The 14,236-nt window shown below is 49.1% G+C and overlaps 1 protein-coding gene across 1 annotated transcript; it reads right to left on the bottom strand.

Annotated features, from left to right (window-relative positions):
* Positions 1 to 3,483: 3,483 nt before the first annotated feature.
* On the bottom strand, positions 3,484 to 4,821 carry SOX3 (SRY-box transcription factor 3). The gene has a single exon (XM_054717478.1). It carries the CDS (start codon positions 4,819 to 4,821, stop codon positions 3,484 to 3,486), a length of 1,338 nt encoding a protein of 445 aa, XP_054573453.1.
* Positions 4,822 to 14,236: the final 9,415 nt, after the last annotated feature.

Here is a 14,236-nt window from a genome sequence, read left to right as displayed (position 1 = left end):
TCTCTGCCTGCATTTTGGGTGGCCTCTCTCCCTCTAAATTTCTAGAAGGGGAATTAGTAAGGGGAGTTGTGTATACCTGACAGGAAAGAAAATCTCTATGTAGGATAATTCCCACCAAAAGGTAACTCTGCTCCTGTTAGTGGAAAGATAAAAGATAGGGGCTGGTGTTTTCCACTTTGTAAGACCCTATGCTCCCCACATCACTTTATTGTTCATCAAGCGGTGGCTACTAGGTGTCTGTGTTAGGAATTATCTCTTTTCTCCAGAGACCTGCGGGATTGTGAGCTTGAGAGGCAGCTAAGACTGGATTTCATCCATTTCTCTTCATCTTGTGGTGCAGCAGAGAGCCCTCTCTGTCTGTGCTGCCATAGAACCAGCTAAGAAACCTTAAGCAATGCCATTTTTTCCTTAGGGGCCAGTTTCTTCATATGTACAACAAGCAAAAGGAGTGTTTGGGTGTGACCAGATTTTGTTATTGTTGACACTTAAGCAGCAGAACCCTTATTTCAAATTAAAAACCTTACAAGAGCCCCAATCTGTAAAACAAATCAAGGAGCAGTTCAGTTGTCCTGTTAGAGGTGTGTAAAGAAGGGTGTGTGTGTGTGTGTGTGTGTGTGTGTGTGTGTGTGTAAGGGAGTGCTCTGGTTTGAAAACTCTGGCCTAGAGGATAGAAGTTTCACACACACACCAGCGAGTACGCGCGCGCGTGTGTGTGTGTGTGTGTGTGTGTGTGTGTGTGTGTGTGTAAGGGAGTGCTCTGGTTTGAAAACTCTGGTCTAGAGGATAGAAGTTTCACTGCAGTTGCTGAAGTTTTTTTAAAAATTGTCTTTCATCTATATTTAAATCCTCCAAATGTGCTGATTGATGAAATCTTTTCTCTTACACACAATTTGGAAATCAGACAAAGTGGAGCACAAAGCCATGGATGTTTAGAGAGGGAGTAAGCAGTATGTGAGACCCGCTGAAAGGGTGACCCTGGCACTTCTAAGAAGGCAACTACACAATGGACTCTTCCAAAAAAGCAATGTCAGTTTATCCCCGGTTGCCACCGCCCCCTCAGCGGGTTGGAATTGCTTGTTTTCACCCTCCCTTTCTTGGAGTCATTTCAGACCAAACTTGAGTCCACATGATAGAAATTTGAACCCAGAGTAACCTACAAACAGGTACTTTATTGAGACCCAAACACTGTGAAAGATATGAATAGGGGAGTGAATATGACAAGACAGTTTCCACCAGACCCTGAGACACTGAAGCATGGGGAGGAGGTCGAGTCTCAGCATCCTGACAGTCTGTTAGGTTAGCTCCAATCCTGGCAGCACAGACGAGCCTGGAGGGGCCAAGGTCTGTGGCCCCTGGGTAGGAAAAGAGGGAGTAGCACGGAGGCCTTGCCTGAGCTCAGCAGGGCCGCAGCAGGCCAGGAAGGAGCATCGGGGTGGAGGGCAATGAGCCGGAATCTGTAAATTCACCGCCAGGAGCCCTCCCACCCCTTGCTGCACAGTGTGAGGTGGGGTACTATAGGTGAGGGGAAGAAGGTGCCAGTGTCCTCAGAGGAAGGATGGTGCTACTTATCCTGGGAGACCGAACTTCTCTCTTAGAGGCATGGTAAGCTTAGTCTTCAGGATCCTCAGTGATGTGTAAAAAGCTGGAACGACCCCTGAAGTTGTTGAAAGCCCCTTCCCCTCCCCCTGAAACCCGCCCCAGCCAGCAGGTGAAAGGCTGGCCCGCACAAAGAAGCCGGTTGAAAATGTGGAATTCGAACCAATTTACGGGAGATTGTCGCCCAGATTCCCAGGAGACCTCAAGCAAACAAACCTGTGGCCAGGAGTAGATGAGGTTAAAAACAGTGCACCAGGCCAAGCTTATTGGAAAGTCCTAGTTTAGTTATACTGGGATAGCAAAGTAACAGGATTAAAGGGATTAAGGAAATCACCTCAAACAGCTGAGAAGGCAGTAAAAAAAACACTGGTTCTATTTGTTTTCTTCCTAGACTCCATACAGATACACTAAGGCCGTGTGGCCAGAGCGAAACGAAAGGGCTTTCAGGGGACACAGCGGCATGGGCAAGGGTCAGGGATTGAGGGAAGTCGGTGGGGGAGGAGTAGAAAGTGGGCTCCAGCCTTGGAATGAGAGGGAACCTCTTTTAGAAAATAAGTCTGTGGACTGGGTTGACAAGTCAAAAAGAAAAGGCCATTCGGAGTTTTAGAGATCCTTTAGATCTTTTTTTTAGAGATCTAAAATGCACTTTGAAAAACCAAACCTTCTGTTCTTTGAATGCTGGTTCTCCAACTTCTGCCACCACGGTTGAAATATATTTATTTCCTCATAGGGATTCCTGTAATCTATTTATTTTTAATAAGATAATTGAGATTTCCGAAGGGTTTCCGTTTTGTAAATATTTCAGCTCGGCTCAAGTGTCTTCCCGACCCAGTCCACAAAGGTAAAGGTGCCCCTTTTTTGCTGGTTCCATTGACCTCTCAGAGCTATCAACAAGTGCGTGGCCGCGGGAAGTTCGCTTCAGCTACACTGTCCGGCTCCCAGGAAGACAAACTACTTTCTCCTCAGAGTTTCAGTTTAAAATATTGGCAGCTGCTGTATTTTGGTTTACCAGTAGTTAAAAAGAAACCATTTCAGATCACTCATTGTCCCCCAGGTGCCTCCTACCCCCAAAGACAGGACCCGGGTTGTAATATCCCAACCCGCATCTAAAGTTTCAGGCTCATAAAATTATCAGGACTCCGTTATGTTGGTTATAAAATTTATTGATCTCTCATTTAAGAATTAAGAGTAAACCCTTGAAAAACATGAAACAAAATAGCCCCTTCCCCACAACACAAACGAAATCCGAAAACATTATCGCGACAAAATATCAAATATTGATCACGGCAGAAATCACAACGCAACAAACTAAATGCGGACTGGACAAGCAGTCCTGTGGCCAAGGACTGCGAGGCGGGAGACACACGCACACTTGGCTATAAATTAACATTGGATTTAGCTGCCGCGCCCCTCCGCGTGGTCAGCCCCCCAAAACCCATGAGGAAAACAGATGCAACAAGACTGGAGGAGGGAGCGTTGCAGGTTTCAGGCCAGCTTCACTGGAGAGTAAGAGTACAGTTTCTCCCATTCACTCACTCCATGACTAACAGCAAACTAAGGAGACAACATTTTCAAATGCAACCAGAAAACCCGGGAACCCCGGAGGATCAGGGGGGGGGGGGGCTGCTTTTTCTTTGCGAACATCACATCGATTCCAGCCTACAAAAGGGGAGGAAAGGGAAGTCGAGCTCTAGAAAGTCCTATCTTAGTTGCTCCGGACTTCTTTTGCTTTTGTACAAAACCGGACAGCTATGGCAAAACTTTCTGTCCTCCCCTTCACAGGTACAAGGCAACAGACCCAGGCAAGCAAAGCTAAACAACAAGGCGTCCCAACTTGGGGGTGCGGGGTGGGGTGGGGGTGCAGGGGCCGCGAGCACAGGACGGCTCTCAGATGTGGGTCAGCGGCACGGTTCCGTTGACGGCAGTCCCCGCGCCCTGGTAGTGCTGGTGTACAGTGTGCAGGCGGCCGCCTGGCAGCGGCGAGGCAGCGTCAGCCGCGTCTCCGCCGGGTGGCAGGTACATGCTTATCATGTCGCGCAGGTCTCCGAGGCACGCGCGCTGCGAGTGCGAGGTGATGGCGGGTGGAGGTGAGCTGGGCTCCGTCTTCACCACCGTGCCCATGGGACCCAGGCTCATGGCGGCGGCGGCGGCGGCGGCGGCGGCGGCAGCGGTGGCGGGCTGCTGCCCGTAGGCTGCTGCGGCGGCAGCGGCGGCTGAGGGCGCCATGCCCCCGTAGCCCGAGGCGGCCGCGGCGGCAGCGGCCGCGTTCATGTAGCTCTGGGCCCCCGGTGGCATCATGGGGCTGTATTGCAGGCCTGCCATATCGTAGCGGTGCATCTGAGGCAACGCGGGCGGCGGCGGGCTGCTCATGGTGGCCGGCTGCGCGTAGCCCAGCTGCTCCTGCACCAGCGAGTACGCGCCGTTGGCCCATCCGTTCACGTGTGTGTAAGTGTCCAGGCGCTGGCCCACGCCCACCGGGTTGCTGGCGGCGGCCGCGGCGGCCGCGGCGGCGGCGGCCGCGGCGGCGCCGGGGGGCAGGAGGCCACCGGGCAAGGAGTACTTGTCCTTCTTGAGCAAAGTCTTGGTCTTGCGACGCGGCCGGTACTTATAGTCCGGGTACTCTTTCATGTGCACAGCGCGCAGTCGCTTGGCCTCGTCGATGAACGGCCGCTTCTCGGCGTCGGTCAGCAGTTTCCAGTCGGCGCCCAAGCGCTTGCTGATCTCAGAGTTGTGCATCTTGGGGTTCTCCAAGGCCATCTTGCGCCGCTGCCCACGGGACCACACCATGAAGGCGTTCATGGGCCTCTTCACGCGGTCCTGATCACTGCCCCCGCCACCACCGCTCGCGCCGCCCCCGCTGCCCCCGCCTGCATTCGCATTGCTGGCTGCGTTCGAGCTGCTTTTGCCTGCACCGCCTGGGGCTGTGGGGCCACCAGCTCCTGTCCCTGGAGTGGATGGCCCCACGGGGTTCTTGAGTTCAGTCTCCAGCAGGCTGTACATGGCCGGAGCGGGAAGAAGGTGCGCCAGAGTGGCGGGAGGAGAAGGCGCTCCGGGGGCTGGAGCGGCCACGGTAAAAAGGCCTGGGGGCTCCGTCGGAGGGGCACTTGGGGGCCGGTGGGCCAGCGGGTCCGGAGGGAAGGATAGGCTTGCTGAAGCGCTCCGCGCCAGGTCTACAGGCACCCGCAGGCCACTCTCACCTGATGCTTCGCCTGGAGCCGGTCGCATTCGCGGTCTGGCGGGGCAATCTCCAGGCCCCTTATATACCTGCTCAGATTCCCCTAGGGTTGGGCTCGGTCCACCCCTCGCCTGCGGGAGAACCCGTGATTGACAGGTTTGCAGTGATGCCCTCTGGCCAATCACCACGGAGCCCCTGATCGTCCCCCACAGGAAAAAAAGTTCGGGGAGCCCTTTCGTTCACCTCCACGCCCCTCTAGGGCCCGGTGACGTGATGAGAGTTATTCAGGAGGCGGGAGTCTCAGAGAGCCACTCAGAGACCACCAATTAGGGTCTCAAAAAGTTTGAAAGAACGAAACTCTAGGAGGTGACAGAGGGGGAGGGGACGCATGAGCAGGATTGGGGAGAGAGGGGGCAGAAGGGCGCCCATGGGGTTCAATCAACAACTTTGCAGCCCTATCCAGGACCACCGGTGACAGGGGCCACCGTGCAAAGCTTTGGGCTGTCTGCGCAAAGGTCCTCTAAATCGCTTCTGCTGCCAGTGCTTGGACACTGGGCATCGCCAGCATCCTGGCGAGCTTGGGGCTCAGGGTGCAAACGAGCTATGCTGGACAATATCTCTGAGAAGCCCTCGCTGGAATTAGCCCCGGTCCAAGCGGACAGAGCAGGGGTCAGGAACCTGTGCGCGGGAGACAGGCTTCGGAACCGCGGAGCGCACAGCCGCTGTGAGACTCGGCGAAGGTTGGTTGTGAACGAAAGCAGACAGCTGCACACGCAGGGCCCAGTCGCTCACAGGCAGTGGTGTGGGTGGGGGCAGAGGGGGTGTACTGGCTTTGGCTCTCTCGCTCCAGGCCCCCGCTTAGCGGCCCCTTTTTGTCTCTGCTCTCTGGCCATTTCGGTTTTCCAGTCCGATGCCCCTTAGGGGGAGGGTCAGACCCCTTGGAAAATCCGTTTTCATGGCAACACCGAGCCTCTCCAAGTGAAAGAAAAGTTTCTTGGGGCGGGGGGCGGTGGCCAGAGAGGAGCCGAGGAGGTCCTCAGGCGGACCACAGGGCCCCCTCCACTGGCCGCGCACCTGCCAGGACCACTGAGTACTGCTGTCGCCGCCGCGCAGCCATGCCGCCTCCCCGGGAAGCGGACTCTGCTAACGGAATCCATCCTTCTCCTTTTTTGTTTTATAGCCTTCCTGACCGGAACTTCCAGACTCGAGCGGAATACTCACCCGTTTGTCGGGTTGTCTGCCAAAAAGTATTGGCCCCAACAATTGCATCTGCCAACCCAAGCAAGTGGCACAGATTTTGAAACTCCCGGAGCAGCACTAGGCGACGGTGGAAAGGAGAAACCAGCTGGGCAGAAGTGGCAGAGACTGAAATAAGGTGTCCGCGCATTTTGGGCGCCCCTCCCCCGCCCTAGCCTGTGGAAAGGTGGGAAACTAAAAAGAAAGACTTAAATCCAAAGTGGGAAACAGAAACAAACAAACAAAAAAAAAAACCTAGGCTTTTAGTGTCTTCGCGCTAATGCAAGACCAAGTTATCCTTCACCGCCTGCCTGCACGCCGCTGGGAGTTTCCCCCTTTCCTGCAAGAATTGCAGGCCAGCCCCCTCTGGGGCTGGCAGACCGCTGGCACCAGAATCCCGGCTCCCTCCTGGCATTATCTCCTGGAAGCTTGGGTCTCGAAACTTGCCCCTTAAGTCTGGGTTCCATCTGGTCCAGGTCTTCTTGTTCATCAGGACGGAAGGAAGCAAACATCCACAGCCAAGGGCTGCGATCATTTGAATGGATGTATGGACATAGGATTTTAAAGTAAACTATCTGGAATGGTTCTGTGTGTGGGTTTTATGTGTGTGCGCGCGCGTGCGCGCGCGGTCGTCCGCGTTTGTGTGCAGGCACGCAAGCACGTGCATGGGTGTGCACACTTAAGCTGACACTGAGTGAAAGGCGCGTCTCAGAAAACAGAATGATTCCGCAATCCCCACCTGCACCTGTCTTCTGACAATCAAGTTTTCCTAGGCAAACCCACTTGTCTTGCCCTCTTGCCGCCTTTTTCAGATGCCCTCTTGGGTTCTCTGGGCCTCCTAGGCTGTTGCTAAGTGAAGCGCGTTTTAGGAAACCACCCAACCCACGTGAGGCCTGGCGTCCAGTAGCCTAACAAATGTCAGGATTCCTTCCAAGTTTGAGGATTCCGTTGTGGCGACAGCGCCTGGGCTTCATATTTCCCCAGGCAAGGGATGCGGTATTGGGACTGAACTCCTCTCAACAGCAGATTATCTGGGGATCTAGTCACTGCCACCACCCATTTGTCGTTTGATCGTGCCTAGCCCAAGGCTTAGGTGAGCTCATTTGCACGCTACATCCTTCTGCCACATTCATGGCAGTCTTTTGCCAGGTCCGACACCCTCTGCCACACTCCTGGCTTCCTTCGGAGGCCGTCATAAAACCTGTCTCTGTCTGGAGACTCTGGAATGGTCTGCGCAGCCACAAGAGTCAAGCCGAATTTCCTTTGAAACATTTCCCAGGAAACGTCCTCAACCCAAACTAGCATTTCAATATCCAAGCAAGGTTACCTTTGCAAGGCGTGGGGAAATGGGGGAAGGCTGGAAGGAAACTGTTCTCTTGGCCCACCAGCATTGCAGCCACAGGCACCACCCCAGAGGCGCGACCTTCGCTGAGGGTCAGGAGAAGTGTCGGTTCAGCAGGGGCTGCGGGGAGGCGAGGAGACCCATGGAACACCAACTAGTGTCTCCGACATGCACCCTGCACCAGCGAAGAAAGCAGAGGGACACTGCGGGATCCAGGACCAGTCTTTTCCAACCTTTCCTAGAGACGTGCTCGGCAGCTGTCTTGCTCTTCAGGACCTCTAGAAGCCAGTGGGCAGCATAGAGTCCTAGGCACCAGGCTGGGACCTGGCCAAGCGCCCCTTCTGATCACCCCCACCCCTGCCCCTTCAGCCCAAGAGAGCCCAGGTTCCCTCCAACAGGGGCTGGGTCTGAGGTTTCCAGGACCCAGGGCGCAGCAACAGCGCCGTTTGTTGGCTTCTGTTGGAAACTTCACTCAGAGGTGCCCCTTCCAGCACTCCCGGACTTGGAGATCCCCAAGCTGCAGAGAGAGGTAGTTGGCTTTGCCCCAGGAGTAAATGCTCATCCTTAGAGGGAGGGATATCGCAAAACTTGGGGGGCCGAGGTTCTAGCATGGTTGGCCCTGTGGGCTCCGGGTGCATAGGGCGCCCCCATTCTGCCTTCCCCCGGTTTCAAGCCTTGGCAGAAATCAGGTGTTCCAAGGGCTTCCTATGTGCAAAGCACACTTTTAGCAGCTGTGCCTCATAGCTACTGGTAGAGAGCAGAGCAGGAAAGTGGTTGTCCTACCACTGGCAGGGAGGTGCCCTCTGTTGATACTTTCTCAGCAACTGCTCATGGGGGACCTTTCTCAGATTCTCCTGCTGGATTATGTCCCAAACTCTTAGAGATGATGCCTTTTGCGTGCTGAGTGGAATAGGGTGGATGTGTGTTGCTGCCGGCTGAGATCTGACCTTAGGGTGGAGAGATCGCCTTTTCAAGTGCATTGGAACTGGAGAGAGAGCTGGATTAGAGTAATTTTGAAAAACTTATCCTGGAGACTCTGAAATGCTTTGCTTTACAGCAGAAAAAAAATTTTTTTTTCTTATCTAAAGGCAGTAATTCCTATTTCTTCCTTGAGAACATCCTTGGACTATTTACTCTGGCTCCTAGCTAAGATTGTATATTTAGGCCAGAGATTGAAGGCCTTAATCAAGAAATCAGAGGTGGATGTCTGTTGCAGAACCAACCTTCTCTTGTAAGAGGTCAGAAAGGTCACCAACACTTTAACAGGGTGAAGGAGACAGCTCCTTCTAGTTCTCAGAGCATTCAGTTTGCTCTCCCTCCCTCAACACACAGCACTGCCCTCCTCCCCCACCCCACCCTCAATGAAACTCATTATAGGTTTGGGAAGGAGCTGAAGACCCTAGTCTGGCCAGTGCTGGTTGCAAATAATATCCTAGTTGATGCTCTCTAAAGAAATGTTACTAGGAGCTATTCAAGCGTGTGTTGACATGGTCCATGAGGCACCAAAAAGTCTCTTTTGGGAAGTACAGTTGTATTCTGTTGCATTTTGGTGTAGCTCTTTTTGGGAGGAAGGGAGCACTTTTACAAGTGAATTTCCCAATTTGATTCACTTGGTTAGGTGATCTGTTCCTGGTAGATAACTGGAAATCCCGGTGGCCCACACCTTGGAACTTAGTTGCTAAGATTCCTTTCACAGACAGGGTAGTAAGATATTTATAACCAGCTCTCGTTTTCCTAGGTGCGGAGCAACTATGAGGAAATTGACAATATTTGCCTTCAGAGTCCTCTTGCCTTCCTCACAACCCAAATACAACCCCTGACACTGCCACCTCCCTGGAGGAAGGAAGGCTCTACCAGGAACTGGGTCCCACTTCCAGGGGGTCTTCCGGGTCATGATCCTCGACTTCTTTGTCTCTCTATCCTCCCCAACACCACCCCCCCCCCCCCCCCCCCCCCCCCCGCCCCAACTCTCCAAGTTGACAAACAGCTCACCTCTGCGGAACATCCTCCCCTGGAATTCGGCACCCTACCGCTAGGCCTGCCTTTCCATTTGGGACTGTAGCCTTTTCCTCTTCCTACTGTGGCTGCAAAAACATAACCCTCAACAGCGCCAAAGTGGCTTGCCAGAAGCCCTGGCCAGGAAGATCATCTAAAAATCGTTATAGTATGTAATGTTGTTTGAATTATTTCATGTCTTCACAATTAAGACATCGACATCGGGAGTGTGTGGGCGGGGGGGGGGGGGAGGAGGAGGACGTGGGGGATAGTGCTGGAAGGGAGCAAAGGTCCAGCTGGCCTAGCAGTGCCCCCCGCCCCCCAGGGAAGGATACTTGTAAGATCACGTGACCTCTAGGCACCTGCAGTGTGAACAGGCACGACCATTGGTCCTGGGCTCCAGAGGGCAGCTCAAGGCTGGGGAGAGCCTCCTCCAGGAACAAATTTTAAACTTCAAGGCAGCATCCTCCCCACCCCTTCTTATTTTTTTAAAATCACTCTTTTTCGTTTTCTTTTAAGGGAGTGGAGAGCCATTGAATTCGATGCGCGGAATATCTATGTTTTTTGTTTTGTTTTGTTTTTGCCGCTTTTCGGCCATCATTTATTTTCATTTTGCTAAATCTTTGTCATACACCCCTGCGGTGTTAGGCTCCAGGTACGGTTTGAGACCCCGCTCCTTCACATTCCGCAGCAGAAGTGGCGGGGGAAAGCTCAGGAAGGCGGGGGACTGGGGTGCCACGGCTGGCAGGGGCCAAGCCGGTTCGCAGCCGCGCGCGCTTTTCCCGGCTGAGACGAGCAGGGCTGCGGCGCCCGCAGGATGCTCGGGTATCTGGAGCCCCAGCTGCCGCGCGCCCCTGCAGGGCTCTCTGAGTGGCCGGCAAGCGGGGCTCTGGGGATGCTGCTCTGGACGGAGAGCTGGACAGAGGACGCGGCCAGGGAATAGCTGCCGTGCCGCCGCTTGCGAGGCACCGAGGATGCCTATCCTCAGGCCGACCCTTTCTGCACGGGTCGTGACCAGACGGTGCGACAAAGCGAGGTCTGTCCGGAGGCCTAGCTGCGCTGTCTTTTGGGCGCCTAGGCAGCGATCACCCCAATTTCATTTATCCGTTGCCAGGTTATGACCTCGAAGCTTTGCTAATGTGATGTTTATGTAATTAACACCGCCTCCCTCTTTTTTGAACATATTTCCTCCCCCAGCACAGCCAAGCTTTCATTTGAAAACGCTACAGGAAGAACGTTAAATACCCCTTTCTAATGGGAAAAAACTGCCCCTTTTGTGGAATGGTGTCTTTACAAATCCAATAACCAATCTTATTTTCTAGTTCCAATGGCTCTCCCTTTATGAGTTATATTATTAAAGAAATTCGACACTAATTGCGCCGATTTAACTTGTTAATTAGTTCCAAATAAACTATTCATTAGTGGTAAAATAAAATAAAACCCATGTGCCTAGATATGATTCCACATTCACACATTGTGGTGTCTGCATAGCATAGGCATACTAAATTAAGTTCCTAAAAGATTTCTCCTCAGGATAAATAATTAAAATATATTCTACTTTAATTGACATTATAGAGGAAATAAATGAGGTTTTCCTTTTAGAAAGAAATAGCCATTTCTAAATAAAGCTTGCATTCTGGAGAATGGAGGCTTCAGCCAAATGAATAGTCATTACTACCTTTTCAACGACGTGGGCCTTTTGATCAGAAAAGAAATTAGCTCTAAAAACAGACAATGGAAGCCTGCCCTGCAATAGGAAGAAAATTAGACGGCCAAGGCTCTTCACAACACCTATTTCTATAAACCATAGAGCTCCTTTCTTTTCAATTACAGCTGTTCATTTCATATAAGGAAAGGGGAAAAACAGGCCCCTAATGTAAACTCGCTTTTACCATAAAGCCTGGCTCCTGGCGCACAGCCAGGCTGACTACTTACTATTGTTTTTAGTCCTCTCATCAATTAGCTAATACTATATATTTTAAATGACTCTGAGGGTATTCACAGACTCCCTCCCTTCTTCCCCACCCAGACAAAACCCAAGCTGGAATCCCATGAAAGGACTACCATTCTGTGCACAGACACTTACATGTATAAAGTTTAATGTTTTTATTGTTCCCCAGAGAAAAACCATATTGAAAACCATGCTTTGTTTTTTTTTTTCCTCTATATATTTCTTAGTCCATTATTGAAAGACCCAGATGAGGTGATGACAGGGGAGGGACATAAATGAGCAGCTTTCAGTATTGTTTCTAATTGTTCACAGAGATAAATCCATCTCCAGATAATTTTTCTGTGTCCTTTAGACCATAATTTGGCTTACACATCTTTGTGTTTTAAAAATATGAATTTTGAAATTTGCTAATCCCATTGTATTGGTGTCATTAGAGATAATTTCATTTTTTTGAAAATGAATAACTCTTCACCATTTTGGTGAAATTAGCTTGCAAGAAGAAAAAAATCCTGTTTGTATTGTGTGCTGGAAAATAAAACCTTCAACATACATAAAGCAATAATATGAGAAAAATATTCAGTAATTACCAGAGAGTCATAGTAAGCCATTAGATACCTGTTCTAGAAACATCAAAATAGAGTTATAGGCTGGGAAAGCTTTGCTTCCTTTGAAAGTAGAATACTTACTTATCTATATGATCTTTATAAATCACTACAAAAATTAGAGGAACTAAACAATAGTATAGTTCTATAGAGTTGGCCTGAGAATTTAATCATTGGAGTTGTGCTAGTAAAAGGACTTAGAATCATATTTTAAAAAATCAATTAAAGATATTTGATTTAGCTCTGGAGGTGTGGCTTGGTCAGGCATTGTCTCATGCCCCCAAAGGTTGCCAGTTTGATTCCCAGTTAGGACACATACCCAGTTTGGGGCTCAATGCCTGGTGGGGGGTGTGCAGGAGGCAGGGGCCCATGCTTCGCTTTCTCATGGATGTTTCTCTCTGTTTCCCTCTCCCTTCTTCTTTTTCTACCTCTCCCTTCCTCTCTCTCCCAAATCAATTTTAAAATTCTTTTTTAAAAAGATTGGATTTATTCACTATTAAATAAAAACATTTTACACAACTATAAAACAATAAAATAATAACCATGGACTTGTCCTTCAGATGTGTCATGCTCTTTATTCTTTAAACAACTTCCATCTTAGGAGGAAGGAATGGACAAGAGTAGAGCCATTATGATGGATGCTTAAAGTGCTCCTAAAGAACAATGACAAAGAATTGTTTCCAAAATGATTCTTAGGCTCCTGTTTTCATCATGCATTCCTTGTTGAGGATGTTTCCATTTGGGGGCTTCCTAACATATTTTTGATATGCAGTAAATTAGTATGCTTCCCTTTTGCTATTGAGCATTAATTTCTTTGCTGTTTTATTCCAATAGATGTCAGAATAAAGTTACCAAAAACATTTTGCCAAAGAGCACAGAGTTGCCACATCCACAATTAATTTCCTTGATTCTCCACAATAGAGAATGCAGTTTTACCAATACACAAGTATGAGACTGTTGCTCTGGTCTATTGCCTATTTTCAGAAAGTATTCTACAGGAGTTGGGGGAAACTGCCACCTTCCCAAAGTGAGGTTTAGTACCAGAGGTCAGCAAAGTGCAGTTGCAGATCAGTAACCTGGAAGTTATTCAGACAGACTTGGAGCTGCATGAGTATTTTGTTTGGTCTGATTTTATTACAGCACTTAATTTTCAAATTGGAATGAGGAATCAGGTGTATGATATTGTGGGCAGTTGAATTGAAACTTGGGAAGAGTACCAAAACTGCTAGCAAAGAGACACAAATCTTTAACTGCAGCTTTGGAAGGAGACAATATATTCAGTAGAAGATTAGAAAGAAATGTTTCTTAGGATGTTGACATGAAATGGTGCCCGGGTGTTTATACTATATTTATAAATTGGGCAAGTTTTTTTGAAGTATAATTGGCATATAACATTATATTAGTTTCAGGTGTACAATATTCCATATTTGTTTATATTCTGAAATTATCGCCAGAATAAGTCTAGTTTACATCCATACCACACATAGTTACACATTTATTTTTCTTGTAATGTATACTTTTAAAATGTATTCACTTAGCAACTTTCAAATATGCAATGCAGTATTACTAACTATATTGGGCAAGTTTTTTAATCTCCTTGAACTTCAATTTTCTCATCTGAACGAGGTGGATAACCTGGCCTTCACTGGATTAGGATGGAAACACAATGAGATAATATAGCTGAAAGCACCTGGCACTCTATTTAGCACAGAGCATACTCAATTAAGGGTTGTCTTGTTTTCAACTAGGCTTTCTTTTTCACCGAAAACAGGGTTGAAAATTCCTTTAGTGTGGGAGAGAAGGGGCCATGTCTCTTTTCTTACCCCTTACATGGCTATGCACAGATGTTTGTGGAATGAATCATAGTCCTTGAGAAAGTCCTTTTGGAAGAAAGAAAAAATGAACTAATTACTCCATGGTTCCAATTTTGTATCACACTCTCCACATTCAGCAAATCACTTGAGATTGTTTCTGTCAAGGCTCTCTAGAAAGCACTTATTGAGGTGCCCCTTGTGTTTAGGTCTGAGATAACATAAAATATCCTTTAAAATAGAGACATGCCTGCTGTTAAATATATATAATTCATGCCATATGAATCTTAAATCCTTTATTTTTTTTCTTAAAATGTAAGTTTTATTTCTTTCTTTCAGAGCTCAGTAGAAAGTATATTCTTTCTACAGATTGTATCAGGAGTCATATTGGATTAGGAGCAAAGTCTTGTTCAGATTTCATAACTTTCATGTTTACTCTGAGGTCTCAGAAATAGGCACAATTAACCAAGCCAAATGAAAAAATAAGTCATATTAATCACCTGCAGAGATTAAAGTCTTATTGTTCTT

Source organism: Eptesicus fuscus, chromosome 1 (genome assembly GCF_027574615.1).
Source record: "Eptesicus fuscus isolate TK198812 chromosome 1, DD_ASM_mEF_20220401, whole genome shotgun sequence".
NCBI classification, from domain to species: Eukaryota; Metazoa; Chordata; class Mammalia; order Chiroptera; family Vespertilionidae; genus Eptesicus; species Eptesicus fuscus.
Note: the sequence above shows the minus strand (reverse complement) of the source record. Positions and strands in the feature narration are given on the sequence as shown.